The sequence below is a fragment of the Cnephaeus nilssonii genome, assembly GCF_951640355.1.
Source record: "Cnephaeus nilssonii genome assembly, chromosome: 1".
In the NCBI taxonomy this organism is placed as follows: domain Eukaryota; kingdom Metazoa; phylum Chordata; class Mammalia; order Chiroptera; family Vespertilionidae; genus Cnephaeus; species Cnephaeus nilssonii.
Genome location: NC_137072.1, coordinates 107,302,293 through 107,314,965, shown reverse-complemented (window position 1 = coordinate 107,314,965; position 12,673 = coordinate 107,302,293). Strand labels below are relative to the sequence as shown.

The 12,673-nt window shown below is 41.0% G+C and overlaps 1 protein-coding gene across 2 annotated transcripts in view; it reads left to right on the top strand.

The window, feature by feature from the left end:
- The window catches only part of SLIT2 (slit guidance ligand 2), a 343,459-nt gene that overhangs the window by 302,490 nt on the left and 28,296 nt on the right, over window positions 1-12,673 (top strand). For both annotated transcript variants that reach the window (XM_079795128.1, XM_079795127.1), the window contains one exon: window positions 6,500-6,593. In XM_079795128.1, the coding sequence (XP_079651254.1) occupies window positions 6,500-6,593 (94 nt within the window). The remainder of the gene's footprint in view (window positions 1-6,499; window positions 6,594-12,673) is intronic.

Below are 12,673 nucleotides of genomic sequence, written 5' to 3'. Positions count from 1 at the left end.
GGAGGGAGGGAGGGAGGGAGGGAGGGAGGGAGGGAGGGAGGGAGGGAGGAAAGGAAAAGAAAGAAAGGAAAGGAAGGAAGGGTGGCATAAGTAAACTTTTACACCCCAACCTAAACCTTCATTAAATGAAAATTTACCACCTGTATTGGTTTGCTAGTGCTACTATGACAAGTACCAGAGACTGAATGGCTTAAACAACAGAAATGTTTGTCTCTCAGTTCTGGAGGTTGGAAGTCTGAGATCCAGGTGTCAATTGGGCTGGTCCTCTGGGTGCTGTGAGGGAGATTCTGCTGCAGGTTTCTCTGCTTGGCCTGTAGCTGGGCACCTTCTCCCTATGGCTCTTCATATCTTCTTCTCTGTCACGTTTCCCTTTTTATAAGAACATCAGCCATATTGGAGTAGGGCCCACCCTGATGATTTCGTGTTTTGTTGTTTTTTTTCATTTTAATTTGATTTCCTCTAAGTTTACATTCTGAGGTGCTGGAGGACTCCAACATATATATGTATCTTTTTTTTGGTGGGTGGACACATTCAACCCATAAGACCACATCACCATATTTAAAACTCTTGATCTTTGCACCACAGAACTTGATCTTTCAGTGTTGTCTGTGTCGCTAAAAAGCACTTCCAAATATACACACCAGACACCTAGAAGTTCCAGACACCTCCTTCCGTCAACTGCCTCATCATCCGAATCCCTCACAAATGTTCACCATTTATATCTCCTCTACCACCAATGGAGTGCAAGCCAAGTCATCTCTCATGTCCATTCGTATCTGCCCCTCTGTAATCCATCCTCTACCACAGCCAGAATGTTCTTTTCAAAGTGCAGATGTCAGCCGACCATCATCCATCTTCAAACCCTGCAGTGGTACCCCATCAATGCTCGTAGATTAAAGATGTTCTGCCAAGTGGGCCCTGCCAAGTTCTGTGGCCACCTCAGGCACTACGCTCTCCTGGGCTCACTCTCTGTCTCTCAGAGTTCACATTCTCCATGCCACCTCCTGCACACAACCTCTGTCAGCCCTTGAGACCCCCACTTCACTCTCACATCCAATGCTCACTTCAGAAAAGCCTCCCTTACAGTCAGTCCCTCTTCTAGAGTACCTGGACATTTTTCTGCTCAGCATTTATCACCCAGCAATTTTAGAGTTACTTGTGAAATTATCAGATTAATATCTTTCTTCTGCTCCACTGCTCATGCATAAACTCCAGGAGAATAGGGATATCATTTTGTTGTTGTCATTGTTGTTCACCATTAGACTCCAAGCATTTAACACAGGGCCTCACACATAATTGCCACTCCAAATATAGGATAATGTTAGAAATCTGGTTTGCTGTCAGAATCATTAGAAAAGCCATAGGCAGATCACTCCATGGGAGAAGTTCGTAGAACAGGTATAACACTATTTTGGTAAGTTTGGTAATAAGATGTAAACAAAAAGATAACTGAAGATACCAGAAGTACACATGAAGATCAAAGGAAGGGCCGCTTGTGTTTAAAAAGGAAGGAACATTAGCATCAGTTCGGTTCATGGATCTAAAATGAATCAGGAGGCAAAGCCAACCCCAGGTTCTATTTCCCGGAAGAACCATCAAAGTGCACAGAGATTTCTGCCTCGTTGCAATAAGATTCACAGTGTTGGTACCTTAGGGGGCTCTGGGCATCGCTGACACTTTGTTTTTGCCACTGAATGCAATAACATTGTTTTGTGCAGTTCAGCGTGATGCTCCCTCTGCTAACTTGCTATCTGCGTTATCCGTCTCTTTATGAGCATTTTTAAAAGACTTTTTAGAGCCACAGTAGACCTTGTACACCTTCAATTTCAGAACCTCATTTTACCAATGAAGAATTGGGGCCCAGAACAATAAAACAGTTCACTTCTCTGCAGCCAGTCCACTCTTTTATACTGAATACGTTGCAGAAGGCCATTCCAAGCAATAACTCAGCAACCCAAATGTCATCTCACCCGGTCAGAGTAGTTTCTCCCTATGATTTCTCCCTTTATGCTCGTTCACTCGTCACTCCAAACAGAACATTAACTCTGATGATTCAGCTTCTACTGCTCATATGGCCATAACATTTCTCATCTGAGTCAGGGCATCTGTGTGAGTGCATGGGGGCACTATTGATAATTACCTTGGGTCAACAGGTGTAAACCAGGACTTGTCCTGAGCAAGCCAGGATGTATGGTCACATTACCAGTATATAAAATTCTTCATGAAATCCACGTGTACAGGTGTTCAGTAAATAATGAATTGTATCTCTTTCTCGAGTGGGCTTTGAGGAATCACGGCCTTTTAGGAAAGTGAGCATCACTCTTCCCCTGTTCCATCACAGCTCACATTAGTGTAACTCTAGAACTCAGGCATTTTCAGTCCCCCTGCCTGCCATATTTACCTGACAGACACAATCAGATATTATTTTTTATAAAGAAAGTCACCTCTATTTAAGACACATGATTTTTTGTTTTTTGTTGTTTTTTTTTTTTACAAGTTAGAACCAATCATTCACTAACTCTCATATTCTGAAGAGGTAGCAAAAGGCTCTCTAGTTGACCACTCTCTATTTCTTGAAAACACAGACAACTCATACACACACACACAGTTTTTTAACTTTCCATCAACAAAAGAGCTAAAAACTAGGAGCATGAGGAAGATGAATTTCCTTGTCTGATCAAAAGTGAGATCACAAATGCCAGGCAACCACGGTATTCCACAATATTGCTTTGTCATTGGGTACGTTTAAGGATCCAGGGCTGAGAGCAAATAAATAGGATTTCCTGAGTTGGTGTCAAATTATGCAGTCAAGGTCTGTTTGGACCCCTATCTTTTGAGGAGTTCATGGGCACCGAAATTTAATGTGTATTCAACCACGTTGACCTTATCCACTCCAATGGGCTGACTTACCTTTCCTGATGTCGTGTTAAATATATAAAGACCTGCTTATAGAATTAACAGATTATAACATTAGCTATGTGTAGTGTATAAAGAACATTTCCACTTTTCCTTTTTGTCACCTCACACTTTATCATCTCAGAAAGGGGGGCAGCCACTGATGATATTATCTCAGGCAGGCCCTGGGCCATTAAAAAAGCAAAGTCAAGTTCCTTTTTTTTTCTCCTGATTTTCCACTAACTCACATCTTGCTTTGACCAAGCACATACTGGTGATGATGATGATGATGATGATGATGATGATGATGATGATGATGGAGGAAGAGGGGAAGGGGAAGGAGAAGAAGATGAAGAAGAAGATGATGCAGAAGGGAGAGGAGGAGGTGCAGGAGGAGGAGGAGGAGGAAGAGGAGAAAAGAAAAAGGAGAAAAGAGGAAGAAGAAGAGCATAATTTCCTCTCAATACTCTGAGGTTTTGAGAAGTTTTTCAATAGTGGCTAAAAACATATGAGTATACGACTGTTAGTGCATTTTATTTCCATTATTCCTGGAAAACCAGTGGTATTTTCAAATGTCCAGTTTTTCTTTACTGATTGAGAAGTAGATATCAAGTCCTACATTTGTGTATGGGGCTTGCTACATTTCCCATCTTATATTGAGCTCCTAGGTCTCACCACTATGCAACACTATTTAAACTTTAAAGGCTGCCTTCCCCCGAATACAGCATAATCCAATGCAATTACAACAAATTAAATAGCCCAATGAAAATATTTAACATTTGGCCAGGGAAAATCTAAAATAATGTTTAAAGAAGAGGGCATAAGCTAGTTATTATTCATGAGACTATTCAATAAAATGAACCAGAAAAAAATGCCTAAAGGTTAAATTGAAATCCAAGTTGAATATAGGTCAGCAAGATAGAGTTCTTTCCTTGAAGAGCATGAATCTTTCTTTCAATAACTATTATTTTAGTATGTCTCCAAACCATACTCTAAAAATATATCAAGCTATGCATGCCAAGCATACTGCTCTCAATGAACTTTCAAAGAAAGGGAATGAAATAAGCACCAATAATATGCAGTGCACCTCAAACAGTACAATCCTACAACCTTACCTTGTATGATTCTCATGAACATTTAGTTAAGACGGCATATTTGCACAGCCTTTAGAACTCTCTGACACATAGTAGTAAGCACTATATACTTGTTAAGTCAACAACAGTCCATACACTATGTGCCATTAGATAGGCAGAAGCAGACATCACATATAAAAATTGTACATAAGTAACAAATGGTTAATATTTAGGGAATTTTAATAAAGAAGGGGACACAGAATGGATGTAAAAATTGAAAACAGAACTTATTAAAGTTACTAAAGCAAAATGAAACACCATCAACTTGGGCACAGATTTGAGATAAATTCATAAACCAGTGAATAGACACAGGTGCCAAGAGTATAGGAATGGAAGATTGGGCTTGAGTAGTGAATTAGGCAGTAATGGGGGGCAGAAAATGCTTTTGTAACATTTGTTAATATTACAATATTTGGTGATATGTAAAAGGAGACAAATCCTTTTTGAAGTAATCAATCTTACCAGAGAGTCCAGTGTGTAGCTATGTAATGGCCACAAAGAACTACCATACACAGCTTTAGCAATGATTACTATCGCTGCTATGTTGTTCTTATAGCATAGATTCCTTATAAGGTAAGGAATATTTGACATTGATGTAGCTTTTCACATTCAAGTTGGCACACTTAGTCTTAAAGCTGTGGTTGATTACACACTTGGCAATCCGTTTAGCCAATAATTGCTTAGAATCATTTCCTTTCTGACCTTTTGCCCACCACAAGTTTATGAAGAAATATCTGGTGGAGAATAAAGGGTCAACTCCTATTTTCATCCCTTAGAGCTGAAGTTTTTTATCTATGTTCTATCTCCAGCTCAGACTTCCCCTGGTGGTAGATTGGGAGGTAATAGAGGGCAGCGCCGCCCATCACCTCCATCCTGTAGCCCCAGCATCTAGCACAGAGCATCATATAGTAAATCCTTTTGAACAACAGTTTAGATTGGTTTAATTGGATTGGGTTGGGTTGGGTTGAATAGGATCAGATCAAAGTGAATAAAAAGTAAAGCATGTACCCCTTTCTTACACTAACAGAAAGTAAAATGTTTTAAATAAACCCTGTTTAAAAATAGCTCATCATATATAGTTGAGAAAACGTTTCATTTTTGTACAGATTTAGAGACACAGAAATATATGAAACTTTCAGTGCAATGAGTTCACCTTAAAAGACAGAGAAAAAATAACTACCTTATCATAGATCAAGTTGATGTAACACTTAGATGAGCACGTTTATATACTCGCATCATAGAAAAAGTTGCTTGCAGTGTGAATAATATGCCACATTTAGTTGTTTGGCAACTACTTCTACCCCTCAGCAAAGTGTTACTAAAAGGATAGTCTTCTAACAAGGGATGTGCTGCAAACTCCTTATTTTTAAACCATTGCTATTTAAATCCACACATGTTGAACAAATCAAAGTTCTAATAGTTTCTTGGAAATGAACAGCAGCCTATAGATGTGTCACTAACATAATTAAAAATTAATTCAGAAGTAAGATAGAAAAGAAGAACTTTTATATTTTTCCAGTCTCATACAATGATTGGGAAAGTCTTAATCTCTCATACAATGATTGGGAAAGTCTTCTCGCTGAAAATCATATTTGACCTAATATATCTGAAAATGAAATAGAACCATGTTATTTGTGTCTGAAGAAAGTTTCTAAGAAAGAGTCAGACATGCAATTAACACAGTACGTCTAGACTCCGCATGGTTATGCTCTTCACTCACTTTTATTGACAAAAACTATCCCTTACGAGCTGGCTGATACCCAGAAAAAAGTCTATGTTCTCTAGTTAGATTGATTTTCCTTTTGCTTTTTCCTGTCTATCTTGGTGGATGTAGCTTAGAAGTATTCTCTGGAGCTATTGCAATAAGTCATAAGTGGGGAAAATACTTTATTCTAGACTTATTAGACCTTGGAGACTATGAAGATCCGAGGATTATTTTTTCAGACGTTAAATAGACTAAGCCAGACATAAAAGGGTAAATACAGAATGATTCTACCTGCGTCAAGCTCAAAAACAGGCAAGACTGTTCTGTGGTACTAACTGTCAGGATAGCAGTTATTTACCCCAGACCTCTGGGATGCTGGTCGATGGGGTTGTTCCTGGATGCGGATGTGGTGACATGAGTGGGCTCAGCCTGTGAATATTTATTAGCTATTCATTTATCCTTTGGGTAGATGCTATACCTCCATAAAAATTCCAGAGTAAAATTAATATAATAACAGACATGAAAAGCAATCAGGTTTCCTTTGTCTAAACCCAACAGTATATTCGTCACAGATCGCTATACTTGTGTTGTCCCAAATCTTAAAACTGCGTACCAGCAGAACTAGCATTTTGGATCCTCTGCTTCTGTCTTGTGATTTTCCCCCCCAATCACAAGCTGGGCCACACTGTAAGGCCCATGGCACAGCCTGCTGCCGGAAGACTGCCAACCTCCCTCTCTGAACTAACGCTGTTTGCCATGTTAACAGGCGAGTTGTGTGAGGAGAAGCTGGACTTCTGTGCCCAGGACCTGAACCCCTGCCAGCATGACTCCAAGTGCATCCTGACGCCAAAGGGAGTCAAGTAAGTCAGGGGCTGCCTCGGTGCTCCCCTGGGGGCCCCCTCTGCTGGGAGCTGCTCTTCTCCACCTGCCCTCAGGATCTGGCTTCACACCTTTGCTCAGGATTAAAGGGACATACTCTCTGGGGTCCAAACATTTGTATACATGTTCATAAACAGCATGGACTTTGCTTTAGTCCACTGAAAAATAAAATAAAAGAGTTTCCTTTTTATCCATGACTCTTCCTAGGAAGGTGTGCATGAAGTAAAATAGCCTTTGACTATATTTACAAAAATGTATTCAAAGGCTGAATCAATTTGGAATATCTGGTAGGTGCTTTATTATTTGAATGTTTAATTTGATGTAACTGAAAATATTTTGATCTGCAGCAATGTTTTAACTCTCCAAGGTGAGGAAGAGAGACGGACCCTATGTCCCAGGTTGTCCCGGGACAGTCCCAGTTTATGCCTGTTGTCTCAGCATAGTCTTTGATAGGACCCCCTTCACCTTACCTATGTCTTGTGGGGGATGGTAAAGCATACAGCCACTTTGAGTAGAGAGCTCCCTCCCATGAACTCAGAACTTCAAAATCATTTTTATGTTCTCCGCAGCAATCTTCCTGAAATAGATTTGGTATCAAATTAAATTGTACCTTTGCCACAATCCTGAAATATCTTAAGGGTCTATCAACAGCAACTTCTCTCCTTAGAGACCATAGTAGTTTAGAGACCGTCGTGCCCAAATGCTTCCTTTTAAGCATGAGGAAACCAGGCCCAGAGCGGTCAGTGGCTGTCCAGGTATCTTGAGGTTATTCATTAGCAGACCTGGAGCTCAGATATACACTGAGTGGCCAGATTATTATGATCTCTGAATGCATAATAATCTGGCCACTCAGTGTATATATTAGAGGCCCGGTGCATGAATTCGTGCATGGGTGGGGTCTGGCCAGCCTGGCCAGGGGGAGGGGACATGGGCGGTTGGTTGGCCGGCCTGCCTGCTGGTCAAACTCCTGGTCGAGGGGACAATTTGCATATTAGCCTTTTATTATATAGGATATACACTGAGTGGCCAGATTATTATGCGTTCAGAGATCATAATAATCTGGCCACTTAGTGTATACTTCCCAGCTGGGTAATTCTTCTAACACAGGTGACCTCTAAGGAGTTTTGTAGTTTCTTAACATTGCAGTTGATTTATTATGGAAGGTAAGCCGGACTCTCAGGGATGACCCACCCGGGTTCAGGAGTTGAGCTGTGCTTACATCAGACAACTAGCAAATAACATCATTTGTCCCTATTCACAATATTTATTGAGCACCTGCCATGGGTCAGGGCACGTGGCAATAGTACCATCTTACATTCTTATACTGTTTTATAGCTACTCACTTTCACATACTTTGTCTTCTTGATGAAATTACTCAGGCTTCATTGCCATGGGATTCAGAGAATTAAAAGTGACTCAGGTTGGGAACAGTTTTGTGAGAGGAGATGGGATTCAAGCTGGGACTCTAACATATTGAAATTTGTCAACGGATCATCAGACATAGTCTGTAGGATGGGAGGTAAGGGTCAGTATTACTAAGAACCCGTCACTGCCTCTAAAGATCAATCTGGAAAAAAAAAAACTATTCTCAAGTTTTATTTAATTATTTGATGTAACTTGGTTTAAAATTTATCATTTTAGAATATACAGATGTAGTTGTAATACCTGCCTATTCCATTTGATGACTTACTGAAAAAGAAAAAATATCATTGATGCTACTTTTCAAATTTTAGTTTATAATCCCATGCAAAAAACAAAATAGTTATTGAAATCTTTATTTTATACAAAGTTCTGCATTGCATTTTTGTTTGTCTATATACTGTACCTAAATTAGTTACACTCCCAACATCTTTGATCTGCCCACAGTTGAACTTGGCAAGTTCATAACAAATATTATCATTTCTCAGGTAAATTCATCAGCAAAGAAGGTGGATTTCCACAACAGTTTATCTGCTAAATACGTTTCATAAGACTTTGTACATTGTAATTATAAGATAAAATATTAGTAAGACTAATGGAAATCATTACAAAATGAGAAAGTTCATCTTCAAAAAGAGGAATCTTTAATTCAATCTTCTATTATCACCAATTAGATTGCACACTCTTTTTTTCAGTTACAGTTGATGTTCAATATTATTTTATATTAGTGTCAGGTGTACAGCATAGTGGTTAGACATTTATATAATTTGCAAAGTGCTTCCCTAATAAGGCTAGTGCCCACCGGGCATCAAATATAATTACTAGAGGCCCGATGCACGAAATTAGTGCAAGAGTAGGCCTTCCTTTCCCCGGCTGCCAGTACCAGCTTCCCTCCAGCACCCAGAACCCAGGCTTCCCTCACAGCCCCAGCTTCGTCTGGAAGGTCATCCAGAAGGACGTCCAGTCTAATTAGCATATTACGCTTTTATTATTATGGATTACAATATTATTGTCTATGCCTCCTATGCTATACTTTATAGTCCCTTGACTACATTGTAACTACCAATTTGTACTTCCTAATCCCTTCAACTTTCTCATCCAGTGCTCCAGCCCTGTTCCCCTCTGGCAACCATCAGTTTGTTCTCTGTTTCTATGAGTCTCTTTCTGTTTTGTTTGTTCATTGTCCATTCTTGTCAAAATGGCAAGATTTCATTCTTTTCATGACCATGTACTATTCTGTTGTATACATGTGCCACATCTTCTTTTTCCACTCATCAATCAGTGGGCACTTAGGTTGCTTCTATGTCTTGACTATTGTAAGTAACATTGCAATGACTATGCGCGTGCATGTCTTTTTGAATTAGTGTTTTGGATTTCTTTGGATAAATACCCAGAAGTGGGATTGCTGGGTCATAAGGTAGTTCTGTTTTTAATTTTTGAGGTTGCACACTCTTTTTTTTTTTTAGCTGTTTTTATTGATTTCAGACAGAGGAAGGGAGAGAGAGAGAGAGAGAAATATCAATGATGAGGGAGAATCATTAATCAGATGCCTGCTACACACCCTCTACTTGGGATCAAGCCGGCAACCCCAGCATATACCATAACTGGGAATTGAACCAGTGACCTTTTGGTTCATGGGTCAACACTCAACCATTGAGCCATACAGGCCCCTCGAGGTGCACACCCTTAAAAGTGGATCTTATTGGATTATGGGTTCGCTGATTTGGGAACCTGTGGTTTTCACAGTCATTTGTGAGCTTGTTTTACAGCTGGATGTAGCTTAGCAGAAAGTAGGTGAAGTCATAGTATGTGCCATTACTCCCATATTATAAAAAACTGCACATTGTGGGAAAGGGAGGTGCAAAAAGAAAATTGACTTAAAAACCAAAACTATTTGAATGCTGCTAAAGAAAAATCTCTACTGACAAATGTTGTTTGAACAACTTGTACTGTTACTTCATTTTCTTATTACTAAGCTGAGAGAGCTGGTTTTACTTCTCTTGCTTCATTATATACCTCATAAATCTCCTAAATTGCTTTGAGATATTTTTAGACCACGATATGCCATAAGCAGTATTTTCAAGCATGCATCTTACTTAGTCAGCTTTTGGGCTTCCAAACAGTATATTTTATAGTCTTTGCTTTCTCCCTCACTCCTGACCAGATAATGGAGTTTAGGGAATAAGAGAGGTTTTATTGATAATACAACTTTAAGGAATTCCTAATTAAATATTTTCTCCCTGTTTTAAAGGTAGATCTGAGGAGCAAAAGAAAGACAAAAAAAAAATGTTTGTTATAATGTGACTCCAAGTTCTAAGGGGCTTGAGAAATGGCATTTGTAGAGAAGAGAATATAAAATAGCTCTTAGCCACTATGCTGAATGTATGGCTCTCTTATCTTTTACTTTGATTTCTTTTCTCAGATAAATAATTCAGTGTGTTTCAGAGCACTTCTTTCTTTCAACGCCCGGCCCTTTAGCTCTGCTCACATTAACATGGATGGAGGCTCTTCTCTCGGTGCTTGTCCATCTATTTCAGAGTGTCTACGGCCACTTAGGGTCCATGCCACTTCAGACTTGTTTACTCTGCATTGTTATGATTTAGCACTGAAACCACTGGCTCTAGGGCAAGCATGCTTATGCAGTGAGCTCGTTTTATGTCTTACTTCACACAGGCGGAGCTGAAAGTCTGTGTGCGAGCCCATTTATTTTAATTCATCGGTTATCCAGTAGCTCTTAAATCCCAGTGTTGCGTTTGCAGACAAAACCCCTGGCATTCAGGAATGTACACATTCACTTGGGTGTTTTTAATTATCCTCATTCACTTAAACCCTAATGGCTTTAAAATAGAAAAGTGGGTAATTGCTACAGCCTAACCATAAAGGCTTTATGGAATTATAAAGACTTAATGGAATTATTTAAAAATATAACTACCATTTATGGATCATGCATTATATATCAAACACTATGCTAATTATTTTATAGATAGTAGTTTTATTAAATCTTTTAACAAACCTATGAGATGAAAATGTTTTTATTCTATATATGTTACGGATGAGGAAATGAACATTTAGATTAGGTAACTTAGTGAAGATGACATACACTTAAGAATAAAGCCAAGATATAAACCCAGTTCTAACAGCCAAGTCCAAATTCTGAAAAGCATAGTTTCCTGGTTTATTTGTGTTTTTTTTAAAGTCAGCAAACCTTTTCTTCTTATTTATTGACTAGAGACCTGGTGCATGAAATTTGTGCAGTCCGGGGAGAGGGACCCTCAGCCCGGCCTGTGCCCTCTCGCAGTCCGGGAGCCCTCAGAGGATGTCCGACTGATGGCTTAGGCCCACTCCCTATGGAGCTCAGGGCTTCTGGCTGAGTGGTGCTCCCCCTGTGGAGGTGCACTGACCAAAAGGGGGCAGCTCCTGCATTGAGTGCCTGCCCCCTGGTGGTCAGTGCACATCATAGCGACTGGTCGTTCCGCTGTTCGGTCGATTTGCATATTAGCCTTTTATTATATACTAGAGGCCCGGTGCATGAAATTCATGCACGGGGCGGGGGGGGGGGTTCCCTCAGCCCGGCCTGCGCCCTCTCGCAATCTGGAACCCCTCGGGTAGGATCCTAATGAGTTTGACTAATGAGTTTGCCGACCACTGACATAGACTCTCGATTCCTGGCCGGCGATCAGGGTCTATTGGGGCTTTCCTTCCCCCAGCTGCCGGCAGCTGGCCCCACCACTGCTGCTGCCACTGCTTGCTATCTGTGCGGCACTGCCTTCCCCTCCCCTGCCACCAGTCACCTCCCTCTATGGCTGACAGGCATGGGGTGTGATCACTTGGCTGGTCTGGGCCTCCCTCTGCAGAGCGATCACTGGCTGACCCCACACACCCGCCACAGCGTCGCTGGCTGGTGGCCTGGACTCCCTCTGTGGCCGCCGGCCAGGTGGCCTGGGCCTTTCTCTGCTGGGCAATCGATCATGGAGTTCCCCCGACCAATCGCATTGTACCTGTCTTGGCTGGCCTGGTGCCAGTACGTGTCATAGCATGGTCATCCAGAGGGTGGTTCTACTGTTCAGTTGTTCGGTCGATTTGCATATTATGCTTTTATTATTATAGAGGATTTTAGAGAGAGAGGAAGGAAGAGGGGGAGAGAGAGAAACATTGAAGTGAAAAAGAAACATCGATAGAAACATCGATAGCAGGAACAGGCCGAGAAGCTGTAAAAGAGACTGGCCTCCTACATGCACCCTGACTGGGGATTGAACCCGCAACCAGGGAATGTGCCCTCATAGGAAATTGAACCAACAACCCTTTGGTGCATGAGATGATGCCCAACCACCTGAGCCACACTGGCCAGGGCCAGAGAACCCTTTCTTAAACCCAAAACAGAAATGCTCATGGAAGCCCAGTGTGTAAAACTAATAAATTGCAACAAGAGAGTGTTGGGAGGCATATGGAGGGTAGAGGGAAGCTACCAGAAACACTGTACCCCTGCCATGGCCATATCTGTAGGGGACCATGGTCCCCTATAGTTCCACAAAGCATAGTTCAGAACCCCTGCACTGGCCACGCTGCTTTCCCTCAGGCAACTCAAGTCCTGGGACCTGCTGTCATAGTAGAGATTCCAGTGGTCAGCACTGGAGAGGGACAG